This window comes from Macrotis lagotis, chromosome 1 (genome assembly GCF_037893015.1).
Source record: "Macrotis lagotis isolate mMagLag1 chromosome 1, bilby.v1.9.chrom.fasta, whole genome shotgun sequence".
NCBI classification, from domain to species: domain Eukaryota; kingdom Metazoa; phylum Chordata; class Mammalia; order Peramelemorphia; family Peramelidae; genus Macrotis; species Macrotis lagotis.
Genome location: NC_133658.1, coordinates 926,815,352 through 926,829,291, shown reverse-complemented (window position 1 = coordinate 926,829,291; position 13,940 = coordinate 926,815,352). Strand labels below are relative to the sequence as shown.

At 36.5% G+C, this 13,940-nt stretch overlaps 1 protein-coding gene and 1 pseudogene across 1 annotated transcript in view; one reads left to right on the top strand and one right to left on the bottom strand.

Moving 5' to 3' along the window:
* Window positions 1-11,312, bottom strand: part of LOC141511068 (uncharacterized) — a 28,032-nt gene extending 16,720 nt beyond the window's left edge. Inside the window, exon 1 of the mRNA XM_074220387.1 lies at window positions 7,591-11,312. Within this exon, the coding sequence (XP_074076488.1) occupies window positions 7,591-7,624 (34 nt within the window). The 5' untranslated portion in view covers window positions 7,625-11,312. The remainder of the gene's footprint in view (window positions 1-7,590) is intronic.
* Window positions 10,125-12,566, top strand: LOC141510033 (protein EURL homolog; annotated as a pseudogene).
* Window positions 12,567-13,940: the final 1,374 nt, after the last annotated feature.

Below are 13,940 nucleotides of genomic sequence, written 5' to 3'. Positions count from 1 at the left end.
TTTTATATGTTATTATCCATTTGACATATCACTCTGTTCTGTATTTAGAAATTATTCTTCTATCTATAAATCTAATAAGCAATATGTTCTTTGCCTTTCAAATTTTTTTGCAAAATTTCTCATATTTAGATTGCTCATATTTGATGCTAACTTTTAAATGGTGTAAGATATTGGTCTTTTTCAAATTTCTGAAATACTTCTAACAATTTTCTAACAGTTCTATCAAATAATGAATTCAAGGGGCAGTTAAGTGGCACAGTGCATAGAGCACTAGCCCCAAGCTCAAATTTGTCCCCAGACACTTAATAATTACCTAACCATGTGACCTTGAGCAAGTCACACCACTGCCTTGCAAACCTCCCCCCCAAAAACAAAAACAAAACAAACAAACAAACCAAAAATTCATTTCTGGTCTGAAAATCTTGTCTATATACATGCAGGGAAAAAAAAAAAGATTACTACACTTACTTGCGACTGAAAATTGCATTCCTAATCTATTGCTTTGATTTGTCTTTCTATTTCTTTGTATCAGTTTTTGCTAATTGTTATCTTATAATAGAGTTTAAGCTCTGATACTGTTGAGCCTCTTTCCTTTATATTTTCATTATTAGTTATTTTGAAATTCTTGACCTTTTGTTTTTCCAAATGAATTTTGATAATGCTTTTCCATGCTCAGTAAAATAATTATTTGAGAAAATACCTGGCAGCAGAACCAAGATGGCAGAGTAAAGGCAGGGATTCTCTGAACTCTCCCCCAAACCACTCCAAATACCTTTAAATAATGATTCTTAACCAAATTCTAAAGTGGCAGAACCCACCAAAAGACTGAGTGAAACAATATTCTAGTCCAAGACAAATTGGAAGATCTGAGGGGAAGAACTGGGGTTAGAAAGGGACCATAGTGCAGCCCAGGCCACATCAGTGTGAACTGGCTCCAGTCAGCTAGCAATAGACCACAGGATACCTGGGTCTGTGGCAGAGGTGTTGGTTTTCAGACCTCTCAGCCCAGGTATAGCCAAGGACAATTGGGAAGATCAGCAGGAAAACTCTACTGCACCAGAGTGAAAATGGAGCCTAATCCAGTGCAGGTCTCAGCACAGACCCAACCCCAGAGGATCAGGAACAGGCCTGGGGAGCTACTTCCAGAGTGCTTAGCCCACTGATGGTAAGGAGGTTAGGGGGAGATTGCAGAGGTCTCTGCTATCCTTGAGGTAGGACTCTGTTACCTTTTCCCATTATAAGATCCAGGTAACAGTCTGGGGCCCCAGTCTCAGGAAAAGGAGCAGAAACACAACAGAGCTCACAGCCTGCAGAAGAGCAGGGATACTCCTCATGGTTCCAGGACAGAAAGGAATGCTTGTGGTCATCCATGGACCAGAGCACACACTAAGAGTGCAGTCAGAGCCTCTCATAAGACCTTGGAGGAATTGAAGTCCCGGTGTGTGTGTGTGTGTGGGGGGGGGGTGTATTCCTGAAAATAGCTACAAAAATGCTCAAAAGCTTGGGACAGTGCTTCCTGCACCCTGGAAGCAGACCTCCACCTTAACAAGGAGTTAAAAGTCAAGTCACAGACTGGGGAAATGAGCAAACAACAGAAGAAAAAACTCTGTCTATAGACAATTACTTTGGCCCTATGGAGGATCAAAACTTCACACACTCAGAAGACAGAAAAGTCAAAGCTTTTGCATCCAAAGCTCCACACACTCAGAAGATAGAAAAGTCAAAGCTTTTGCATCCAAAGTCTCCAAGAAAAATCTGAATTGGTCTCAGGCTTTGGAAGACCTCAAAAAAGATTTTGAAAATCAAGTAGGGAGGTAGAGGAAAAATTAGGAAAAGAAATGAGAACAATGAGGGAAATCATGAAAAGTGAGTCAGCAGCTTGGTGAGGGAAATACAAAAACATACTTAAGAAAAATAGCATCTTAAAAGCCAGTTTGGGTCAAATGGAGAAAGCAGTCCAAAACGTCAATGAGGAGAAGAATGCCTTAAAAAGCAGAACTGGGGAAGCTAGTTGGCTCAGTGGATAGAGCACTGGCCCTGGAGTCAGGAGTAGCTGAGTTCAAACCCAGCCTCAGACCCTTAATAATTACCTAGCTGTGTGGCCTTGGGCAAGCCACTTAACCCCATTACCTTGCAAAAACCTAAAAAAAAAAGAAAAAGAAAAAAAAAGGAAAAGAAAATAATTCCTTCAAATGAAGAATGGAGGTAAGGGAAGCTGATGATTTTGTGAGAAATTAAGAAACAGGGGCGGGCGGCTAGGTGGTGTAGTGGATAAAGCGCCGGCCTTGGATGCAGGAGTACCTGGGTTCAAATCAGGTCTCAGACAATAATTATCTAGCTGTGTGGCCTTGGGCAAGCCACTTAACCCCATTTGCCTTGCAAAAACCTAAAAAAACCACCAGAAATTAAGAAACAATAAAAAACAATTAAGAAACAATGAATGAAAAACTAGAAGAAACTGTGAAATGTCTCACTGGAAAAACAACTGACCCTGAAAGAAGATTGAGGAGAAATAATTTAAAAATTATTGTCCTACTTGAAAGTCACGACCAAAAGAAAAGAGCCTAGACATCATCAAGACATCAAGAAATTATCCAGGAAAACTGCCCTGATATCCTAGAAGCAGAGGGTAAATATTGAGAGAATCTATCAAATCACCACCTGAAAGAGATCCCAAAATGAAAACTACCAGGAATATTATAGATAAACTTCAAAATCCCCAAGTCAAGGAGAAAATATTGCAGGCAGCCAGAAAGAAACAATTCATACATCATGGACATAGTCAGGATAATGCAAGATCTTGCAACTTCTATTTTAAGGGACCATAGGGCTTGGGAATTGATATTCCAGAAGGCAAAAGAGATGAGATTACAATCAAGAGCCCAGAACATATTCTTTCAAGGGAAAAGATAGACATTTGATGTAATAGGGGACTTTCAAACTTTGCTGATGAAATGACCAGAGCTGAACAGAAAGTTTGATCTTCAAGTACAGGACTCTGGTGAAACAAAGAAAGTGTGGATGGGAAAGGATCTGATATTGAACTGCATGTATTCTTGCATGGGAAGATGATACTGAAAATTCATATGAACCTTCTCATTTATTAGGGCAGTTAGAAGGAGCAAATATAAGCAAGGCACAGGAGGGAGCTGAAGAGGAAGCTGAATTGGAAGGTAAAATGTATTTTAAAAACGGAGTTAATGGGGGAGAAAGGAAAGGAAAGGTAGAATGAGGTAAGTTAGTTCACATATAAGGGCAAGAAAAAAGTTTTTGTAGTTGAGTGGAAGAGGGGGAAAGGTGAACGGCAGTGAGTGCCTTACTCTCATCAGAAGTGGCTCAGAGAGGTCATAAAATACACATTATCTTATCTTACCCTAGAGGAAAATAAGAGAGGAAAGGGATGAGAGAAAGGGGATAGGGGATGGGGAAGTTGTAGGTGCTAGAAGGAAAAGAAGATTGTGGGAGAGGGTAGTCGGATGTACCACACTTTTGAGGAGGGACAGGGTGAAAGGAAGAGAAAGAATAGAATAAATGGGAGTAGGGAGGAATAGGAAGGAGGGAAATACAACTAACAATGGGAAAAAAATATTGAAACAAGTTTCTGATAAAGACCTCATTTCTCAAACATAGAGAACTGAGTCAAATTTATAAAAAATAACAGCCATTTCCCAAATGATAAATGATTAAAGTGAATAGAACAATTTTTAGATGAGGTTATCAATGCAATCAATTTAAATATTTTTTATATTAAATATTTTAAATATCACTATTTTGATGAGATATGTGAGTTGGAATAATTCTGAGGTACACCTAATTCTGAGGTACATTTGGATTGACTAATAGAACAGGAGAAAATGACAAATGTTGGAAGGGATATTGGGAAATTCAGACACTGATGTTGTGAAATGATTCAACAATTTTGTGGAGCAATTTGGAGATATAACCAAAGGACTATAAAACCATGCCTACCCTTTGGCCTAGCAGTGCCACTATTAGGGTTATAATCCAAAAGAGATGAAATATGGGAAGAAAAGAATCTGTATGTATAGGTATATTTATAACATTTCTTCTGGTGGTAGGGAGCTGGAGATTGAGGGGATACTCAGCAGCTGGAGAATGGCTGAACAAACTGTGGTATGTAATTGAGATGAAATGTTGTTCTGGTATGGGAAATGATGACCAGGATGCTCTCAGTAATAAACTTACATGAGTAGATGCAATGGGAAATTCACCTTATTCAAAGTTACAGCAATATTACAAGATGATCAGCTGTTATTGACCTATCTTTTCTCAGCAATGCTGAGACCCAAAAAAGAAAGCTATCCATCCCAAAGACAGAGTTGCTGGTGTCTGAATACAGACTGAAGTATACTTTTTTTCCCATTTTATTTTTCTTCAGGTTTCTCTTTTGTGTGTGTGTGTGTGTGTGTGTGTGTGTGTGTGTGTGTATGTGGAGGGGGGGTTGGTTTATGTTTACTTTTACAACATGACTGTTGTAGTAATGTAAAAAAAGGAAATACCTTAGTTATAATAAAAAATTATTATTTGGTCATTTTAATTGAGAAGTCATTGAATATATAAATTAGCTTAGGTGAAATTGTTGTATTGACTCTGTCTATCCATGAACAACTGACATTTCTCCAATTATTTAAATCTGATTTTATTTCTATAAAAAGTTTCTTATATTTGTGTTCATGTATTTCGTGGATTTATTTTAGCAGATATACTCATAGGAATTTTATACTGTCTAGAATTATTTTGAATGGGATATCTCTTACTATCTCCTCCTACAGGGCTATGTTGGGGATATTAAGGTCAAAGATTTATATGACTTTATATCTTGATGATTTGTTAAAATTATTAAATGTTTCAACTGTGTTTTTAGCTGAGTCTTTTCAGGATTCCAACCATATCACATTGTCTGCAAAACAAGATAGCTTTATTACCTCCTTCCCCAGTCAGATTCCTTCTTCCTTTTTCTTTTCTTTTCTTATTGCTATTGCTAAGATTCTAATACAATATTAAATATTTGTGACAGTGGGAATCCTTGTGGGATCTTATTAGGAAGGCTTCAAGCTTATTCCCGTTACAAATAATGCTTATTGATGGTATCAGATAAAATGTTTTTAATCAATTGAAGGAAAAATTCATTTATACTTGTACTTTCAATTATTTTAATAGAAATAGGTGTTGTACTTCAAAAAAAGTCTCTTCAACTACTGTTATAATCATGTTTTTCTTAGTTTTATTAATGATATAACCAATTATGTAAATAATTTTCCTTAAACTATTTTTGCTTTCCTATTTAAAAATCCAAATAGTCACAATGTACATTATTTGTAATGTATTGTTGTAATCTTCGAGCTAATATTTAAGATTTTTGCATCCATATTCATTAAAAAAAATTGGTATGCAATTTTCTTTCTCGTTTTAACTCTTCCTGGTTTAGGAATCAAAACCATACTTGTTTCCTAAAAAGAGTTTGGTAGTAATCCTTTGCTTATTTGCTTATTTTTCCAAATGATTTATTTAATATTTAAATTAATTGATTGCTAAATGTTGGATAGAATTCCCTTGGAAACCTGTCTGGTCATGGTATTTTTTCCTTAGGAAGCTCATTTATGACCTATTCAATTTGTTTTTTAAAAATGGGTTTATTTAGATATTCTATTTCCTCTTCTGTTAAGCATATAAGAATAAGATTACTTCAATCTCACCTGCTTCCCTTGAAAAAGTTCTTCCTTTTTGGACTTGTTTTTATGTGATTTTGTTCTATTTTACCTCTCTTTACCCAATTTTATTTTTTAAAATCAACTGATCATATTCAATTCAGCTCAAGCTTTGGGTACTAATACAATTTTTACATATTAAAAAAGCAAGAGTCTGACTTAATAGAGTCCCTTTAATGTTTACTTTCTGTTATTCCTGGATTTTCTATGTTCAATTTTCCATTGAGTTCTGGACTTTTTGGCATAAATACTTCTATTTATCTTATTCTAGAACTTCAGGGTAATTTTCATTAATAATTTCTTAAAATATTGTATATAGACTCTTTTTTAAATTATAACTTTCAGGTAGTCCAACAATTCTAATATTATCTCCTCAATTTATTCTCCATATTATTTGTTCTTCTAATGAGATTTTTCACATTCTCTTCTATTTTTTCATTTTGTTGGTTTTGTTTTAGTATTTCTTCATGTCTTACATCATCATTAACAACCTCTTGCCTGATTCTAGTTGTTATAAGTTTTCTTCCTTAGGTTTTTGGATCTCCTTTTCTAATTGGCTGACTTTCTTTTCAAAATTTTCTTTGGTTGTTCTTTTCCTCAATCTATTTTTGGGCTTGTAACCATTTGACATTTCTGTTTGAATTAGGAATGGCTCTTAAAATTTCGCTTCCATCCTCTGAGTATAATAAATCCAGATCATTTCTATCCCCATAGTAGCTATCTATGGTCAGGTTACTTTTCCTTTCCTAGCTCATTTTTAAAAATTCCCACTGTCACAAATATTCAATATTGTATTAGAAATTCTAGCAATAAGAAGAAAAAGAAAGAAGGAATATGACTGAAGAATGAGATAATAACATAATCTCTTTACTATATTTTTACCATTAATTTTGTCAGGTTCTAGTCCTGAGGTATGTTAGATGATCCCCTAAGCTTCAGGTGCTGTTATCTTCATAGGTCTGACAGGGTCCTCTCCACCCGAGTCAAGGTCAGGACCTCTAGTCAGAGTGCCAAAGCAAATGCTTTCACTCCCTGTGAATCTGCAGCCACAAATCTCAGCTCACTACTGTGTCCAGAAAAATGAAACCAGGGACACTACTTTTGTAAATGCCCACAGCTAGCAGGGTCTGTGCCCCTCTACTATAGAATTCACCAGGTTTGGGTTTGCTCCTCTGTGGCCACAGTCACAGTATGGAACCATGTTTGCTCAACATAGCAGGGCTTGATGTCTAGACATAGCAAAGGGTCTTTCAATCTTGCCCCAGTCTGACACCCACAAACTCTTCTTAAGGTAGGAGCTTGTGGGCTCTGGACTTTTTTTTTTTTTTTGGTTTCTGCAAGGCAGTGGGGTTAAATGACTTGCCTATGGTCACACAGCTAGGTAATTATTACGTGTCTGAGGCCAGATTTGAACTCAGGTCCTCCTGACTCCAGGGCCAGTGCTCTATACACTGCTGCCTATCTACTTAGCTGCCGCCCCTGAGCTCTGGATTTTTAATCTATTCTGCTACTCAAAATTCACTTTGAGGTGACTTTTTTCTTGGTTTTTGGAGATTCTTGAAGAGCCAAATATTTCCTGTTTTACTCTTAACATTTTATAAGAATTCCCTTCCATTCTTTTAGCATGATGTTTTCAGTGACTTTGTCAGACACCTAGACCAAAGATGAATATGGCAGCAAGGTCAGCTATCTGACTGATTGAAAATTATTTAATTTGGAGAGGACACCAGCCAAGACCAAAGTGGATGGAGAGCTGGTGCACACAGAACACTCGATGAAGTCTGAGGCTGAGATACAACAGAGTATGAATATATTTAGACCTGATAATTAACACTGAGAAAAGGGAGGAAATGGTCCTTACCCAGGTAGAGAAGATTCCGGGCATTCTCCAGCATGACCTCCTTGTACAGTTTTTTCTGAGAATAATCCAAGAGACACCACTCCTCCTTGGTGAAGTCCACAACCACATCTTTGAGGGTCACCAACCCCTAAAGCATCAAAAGACACAATTTTAGAACTGAGATTCCAGAAGTCATCTAGTTCAACCCTCCTCAAGCAGAAACTTAAACATTGAAGGGATTTGCCCAGAACTCATAATTATGAAATCAGTCATTAAGAGTTCAGTGAGGGCGGCTAGGTGGCGCAGTGGATAAAGCCGGCCCTGGAGTCAGGAGTACATGGGTCCAAATCTGGTCTCAGACACTTAATAATTACCTAGCTGTGTGGCCTTAGGCAAGCCACTTAACCCCATTTGCCTTGCAAAAAAACCTTAAAAAAAAAAGAGTTCAGTGGAATATTAAGAAAAGCATTTTATATTTCAGGTAAGAACCATACTGGAATACTAAAAGCTGGAAAAATGTCTTACTTTGAAATGCTTCTCCCAATAGAATTAAGGAGAGGGTACAAGTTCTAATAATGATGTATAGGAATCTGTGGAAAAGAAAGTCATCTGAAATGCCACCAGAAGTGTCACAAATGATAGATTAAGAAAATTCTATGAAGAGTTTGTGAGAAATTGCTAAGTATTGTGTATTCTAGGGAATTAAAGATTAACAGTGATCACTGCAGAGTGAGCCAAGAAATTATCTGTTAAATTTCCTAAAATCTTAAATAGATGAAAGCATGCAAAGAATTATGAAAAAACATTATTAACAATCTCGACTTATAAATGAGTGACATGAGATGTTTCCAGCCAAGTGAGGAAGCATTCTCTTCTGGGTCTCACATATCATGGTCAAAAACATCTTCTGTTTTTGCTTTTGGTTATTTCCAATTGTTCGTAGCATTTCAATATTTAATTATTGAGAAAAAAAAAGAGTTACTATATGGAGAAAAGAGGGTTCCTTAATTAATTAAAATGCAGAATTTTATCAACTAGAGTTGGAGATGGAGGCTAATGATTGGAACGATACTGACAGTTTATTTAGGAAAAGCAAATTATTTAAACAAGTTGTTAGAATTCTAGAAGACTGAGATCAGGAGTCAAAAGAATAGGATGGACAACAAATAAAAACAACAGTGGCCACTTCTGCAAATTCCTTGACACTTGTGAGGGGTCATCTATTTTTCAATTTTGCTACATGTAGAATGTGTATTTAGTCTAAGCACTTGACATTGTATATGCTTCCATTTCTAGAAAAATGAAAGGAATCACTTTTTCCAAAGTTCTTTTTTGCAGATAAAAAATCATTTTTTCACTTTTTTGGTCATTTTTCTTATTAAAACATCTGGTTTATGCTCTATTTGCAATCTATATTTTACTTTTAGTGCTCTTTACCACTATTATTGAACATCTGAGCAATTAAAAATTTAACCTTTTACTAATTTTTTAGATTCCCAAGGGAAAAAAAAATTTCCTTTTGAAGACATTCACTTAGTCATCATTATTATTACATTTTATTTGTTCATAGCATGACTGCAAGACCATTCTCTGATTGACTTATAATCAGCTATTCCTTCTAAATCCATAAGGGTTAGGAATCTGGGAAATCAGTGAAATTTTTGGCCTTCCCTTTGTACCAGAGAAGAAGTCTGAATTTTTCATTTTCTTTTATTGGGTGTTGACAGTACTGTATTGTAAAATTTAGCTTAAATATTTGGTCAGTGGCTTTGGGCATTGGCTGGCCTTAGCAAATTGTTTGCAGTTTCTGCAAACCTCCCCAACAAGTTCCTTTGAAATGGCAAAGTACCTGGTGCTGATTTTATTCCAGTTGAGATTTACAAGGTTGGGGGGAGGGGGGGGTCTATTGCTCATCTGAAAACTGACTGAAAATTTCCAGGTTATATGGCATGAAGAGGTTATCCCCCAAGAATTCAAGGATGCCTCCATTGTCCATCTCTATAAAGGTAAGGGAAACAGATTGTCCTGTGACAATCTCATGGGTGTTTCTCTTTTAGTCATTGCTGGTAAGACTCTTGCCAAAGTCCTTCTCAACAGGCTGATGGTCAGTTTCCTGAAAGCCACTGTGGCTTCAGAAAGGGTTGAGGAACAGTTGATATCGTTCTTACTGCCCAACAACTCCAGGAAAAATGCCAGGAACAGAACAGAGGTCTGTATACAATATTTGTAGTTCTGTCCAAGGCCTTTGATACTGTCAGTCATGAGGATTTATGGAAAATTATGTCAAAATTTGGTTGCCTGGAGAAGTTCATCAGTATCGTATGTCTCTTTCATGATGGCATGTTTGCCCAGGTTCTGGATAGTGGACAATGCTTTTCAGACTTCTCAGTCACCAATGGAGTGAAACAAGGATCTGTTCTTGCTCCTATACTTTTGGAAAGTTAACAAACATCTTCACTGAGGATGAACATGGCCTCAAGGTCAGCTACTGCACTGATGGTAAATTCTTCAACATGAAAAGGCTACAAGCCAAGACCAAAGTGGAGGAAGTGTTGATGCAGGATCTTCTATTTGCAGATGACTGTGCACTCAATGCAATCTCTGAAGCTGAAAAGTATGGATCGATTCTCTATTGTCTGTGCTAATTTTAGTCTAACAATTAACATCAAGAAAACACAGGTGTTCCATCAACAAGCACCACACCATCCAAATATGAAACCATCAATTACAGAAAATAGAGAAGTTTTGAGTACTGTGGACAAGTTCACTTACCTTGGCAATGTTCTTTCCAGGGATATACACCCTGACAATGAAGTTGACATATGCATTGCCAGAGTTAGCTCAGTATTTGAGAGGCTTCGAAAGAAAGTGTGGGAGAGAAGTATTAGACTGACTACCAAACTGAAGGTCTACAGAGCCGTTTTGCTGATCTCATTGCTATTTGCCTGTGAAACCTGGACAGTCTACCATCACCATGTCAGAAAACTGATTTGCTTCCATTTAATTTGACTTAAGAAGATTTTGAAGATCACCTGGCAGGAGATACTAGACACTGAGGTCCATTCTCAAGTTAAACTGTCTAGCATTCCAACATTACTACAGAGAGTGGCTGGACACATTGTTAGAATGCCAGACATGTCTTACCAAAAAGACTATTTTATGAAGAACTCACACAGGGCAAGAGCTCACAAGGATGTTAGAAGAAGGGATACCAAGACACACTGAAGATCTCATTGAAGAACTTTAGAATGGATTGTACAGAATGGGAGACACTGGCACAGGACCACCCAACATGTTGTGAGGGGGCTGTACTCTATGAAGAAGGAAGAATGGAAGCAGTTCAAAGGAAATGTGACATATGTAAGTTTAGAGTACCTACCGCAGGTGTTCACATGAACTATTTGTGTCCAACTTGTGGTAGAGCATTTTGAGTTCAGGTGGTCTGATCAGTCGCAGTCAAACACAGTGTAATTTATCTCAAATATAGTGATGTTATTTTGGTCTTCTTCAAAAAGGACAAGAACCAACCAACCAATCTCTAGCCTCCCACATTCTCTTTTAACCAACAGAGGGGAGGTCTTGTACTCCATAAAGAAGGCTCACTCCCACACTTCCCCATTTTTTTCATCTGGCTGAACTACTTTGGAACTTATGACCATCTTTGCCTACATGTCCTTGTGCTTAATAAATGCTTGACTATTAACAACCCAAACACTCTCATCTGAAAATCTTGTTTTTATTTTGCTTTAAAATCCCCTGACCTGGGGGTGGGGTGGGGGTGGGGGGGCGGGGAGGACTGAGCAGGGAAGCGGCACAGTCTAACTTAAGACTTCCCTAGGGTGGTGAGAAATGTTTCTCCACAAATGTCTAAAGAAAGACTGGCAAGAATAATTGAAGAAACCTAAGAGTTGGGAGGTATGTGCCACAAATGAGAACAAAGAATAATTAAGAGACCAGGGGCAACCATGAAAGAAGAGCAGTTTGTAAACATTGACTTAAGTGATGACAACATTTGCAGTATTTGTAAATTGGGAACAGAAAAATTAATACTATCCTTCTGCCATCTTTGTTTTGAGCTAAATATTGAAGAAAACTGAGTGATATCAGTGTTACAAACAAAAAGAATGCTTCTATCAAGGAACTGAGTGGAAAAGAAAGAATTGAACAAGTAGAGTTCAGGTCTATGCTAGCTGACTAAATGGTGGAAGCTGCAATGAAAATATAACTGAAAAATCATCAATGACCAAATTCTAAGAGTACCAAAATCTAATCTCTCACATACCAGATCATTAAGGGGCCACAAAGAGTGTTTTGAAAAATTCTATTTGATAGCAAACCAGGATTGTCCTACATCTAAACTCTCCAAAAGCACTTATGAAGAAGTCAAAACTATATTTAGTAAAAAAGATAAACTGGATAATACAACATGCTCAGAATAAGGATAAAGAGTTTGATCCTAAATGTTCCAAAACTTCCCAGCACCCTTTTTAAAATTTTTACATGTAAGTCAGATAAAAGCTATTACCACAATTTGATTCCCAAGTACCAAAGTATTCTGCAAAATGGATAGATGGAGCAACAGCACACATTTCAAATCATGCACAAAGAATTTTGGAGCAAAGAATGCAAGTTTCCAACTTGATATGTTGTAAGATCCAAGTGTCCCTTTCTGCTATAATAGTGTTTTGTGGTCTCATCACCAGAAAACTCAGAAAAAAAGAAAAGAAAGCTTCTGTTTCAGACATCTGTGACCGGAGACAGAGTACTTATTATACAAAAGAACAACTGAGTTCAATGAGTCTGAAGTACAGCAGCTCAATGAAAAGCTTCACCAACAAATCCAAGAAATTTTTGAGCATCTGGCACAACAAGTACAAGAAAAGGATTCTTTGTCTTCTGAACTCCATGTCCGACATATTGCCATCAAACGACTACTAAAGAATCATTCCAAGTGGCCATGTCTTCAAGCAGGGAGACAAGGAATGAAGTGTGACTGAACAAGACTTATACTTAATTCTATCAATTTATTGATTGGTCTTGCATACAAACTTCTAATAAATATGTTGAAAATTGGAGTCTATCTGAAAATATTTGATTTTTTCCTCCCCATTTGCATGTAAAAACAAATTTTAACATTACATTTTCAAGTTTAAAGTTCCAAATTCTATCTCTACCCCGCCTTGAGGCAGTAATCAGATAATCAATCACGTAAACCATTTCCATAACAATCATTTTGTGTAACAAAAGAAAGAGAAAAATAGTATGCTTCAATCTGTAATCAGAGGCATTTAGCATTTTTAATCATCCTTTAGTCCTTTGGAATGGTCTTAGATCACTATATTGCTGAGAATTCAGTGGTTCACAGTTGTTCATCATACTGTATTGCTATTACTATGTAAAATGTTTTTCTGGTTCTGCTCACTTCCCTTTGTATCAGTTCATGCTAGTCTATGCAGGTTTTTCTGAAATTATCCTGCTTGTCATTTCTTAGAGCACAATAATAATCTCCAATGCCATTCATAAATCTGAGAGCAAACTACTCCACGCTCTCCTAATTTGCTTTGTCACCTTGTAAATCATGTATCCACTTCGACCTTATCTTGGTGTATGGTTTGAAATGTTGTTTTGTACCTAATTTCTGCCATACTGTTTCTAGTTTTTGTCCAATAATGAGTATTTGTCACCAAAACTTTAATCATTGGGTTTAGCAAACACTAGTTTACTGTGGTGATTTTCCTACAGCATATTGTGTACCTAGTCTGTTCCACTGATCCGCCATTCTGTTTCTTAGCCAGTATCAGATAAATGCTTTTTATAATTACTGCTTTGTAGTACAGTATGAGATCTGATACAGCTAGACTGCCTTCTTTTGTATTTTTTTTTATTAATTCCCTTGATATTCTTAACCTTTGGTTTTTCCCGGATGAATTTTGTTATTTTTTTCTGGCTCTATAAAATAATTTTTGGTAGCTTGATTGGTATGGCACTGAATAAGTTTATTTAGATAAAATTGTCATCTTAATTATACTGGTTCAACCTGCCAATGAACAATTAATATTTTTCTAATTATTTAGATCTGACTTTGATAAATGTTTTGTAATTGTGTTCAGAGTTCTTGGGTTTGCCTTGGCAGGTAGATTTCCAAATATTTTATATTGTCTACAGTTAATTTAAATGGAATGTCTTTTTCTGTTTCTTACTGCTAGACTTTGTTGGTAATGTGTAGAAATATTTTGCTAAAGTTAATTTAAAAAAAAATCCCCTGACCAAGACATCACCTACTTTTCCAGTCTTTTTTGACCTTACTTCCTGCCACTTGAGTAATCTAGTTCTTTAAGCTAATGACACTGGCTTCCTTGTTATGCCAGGAA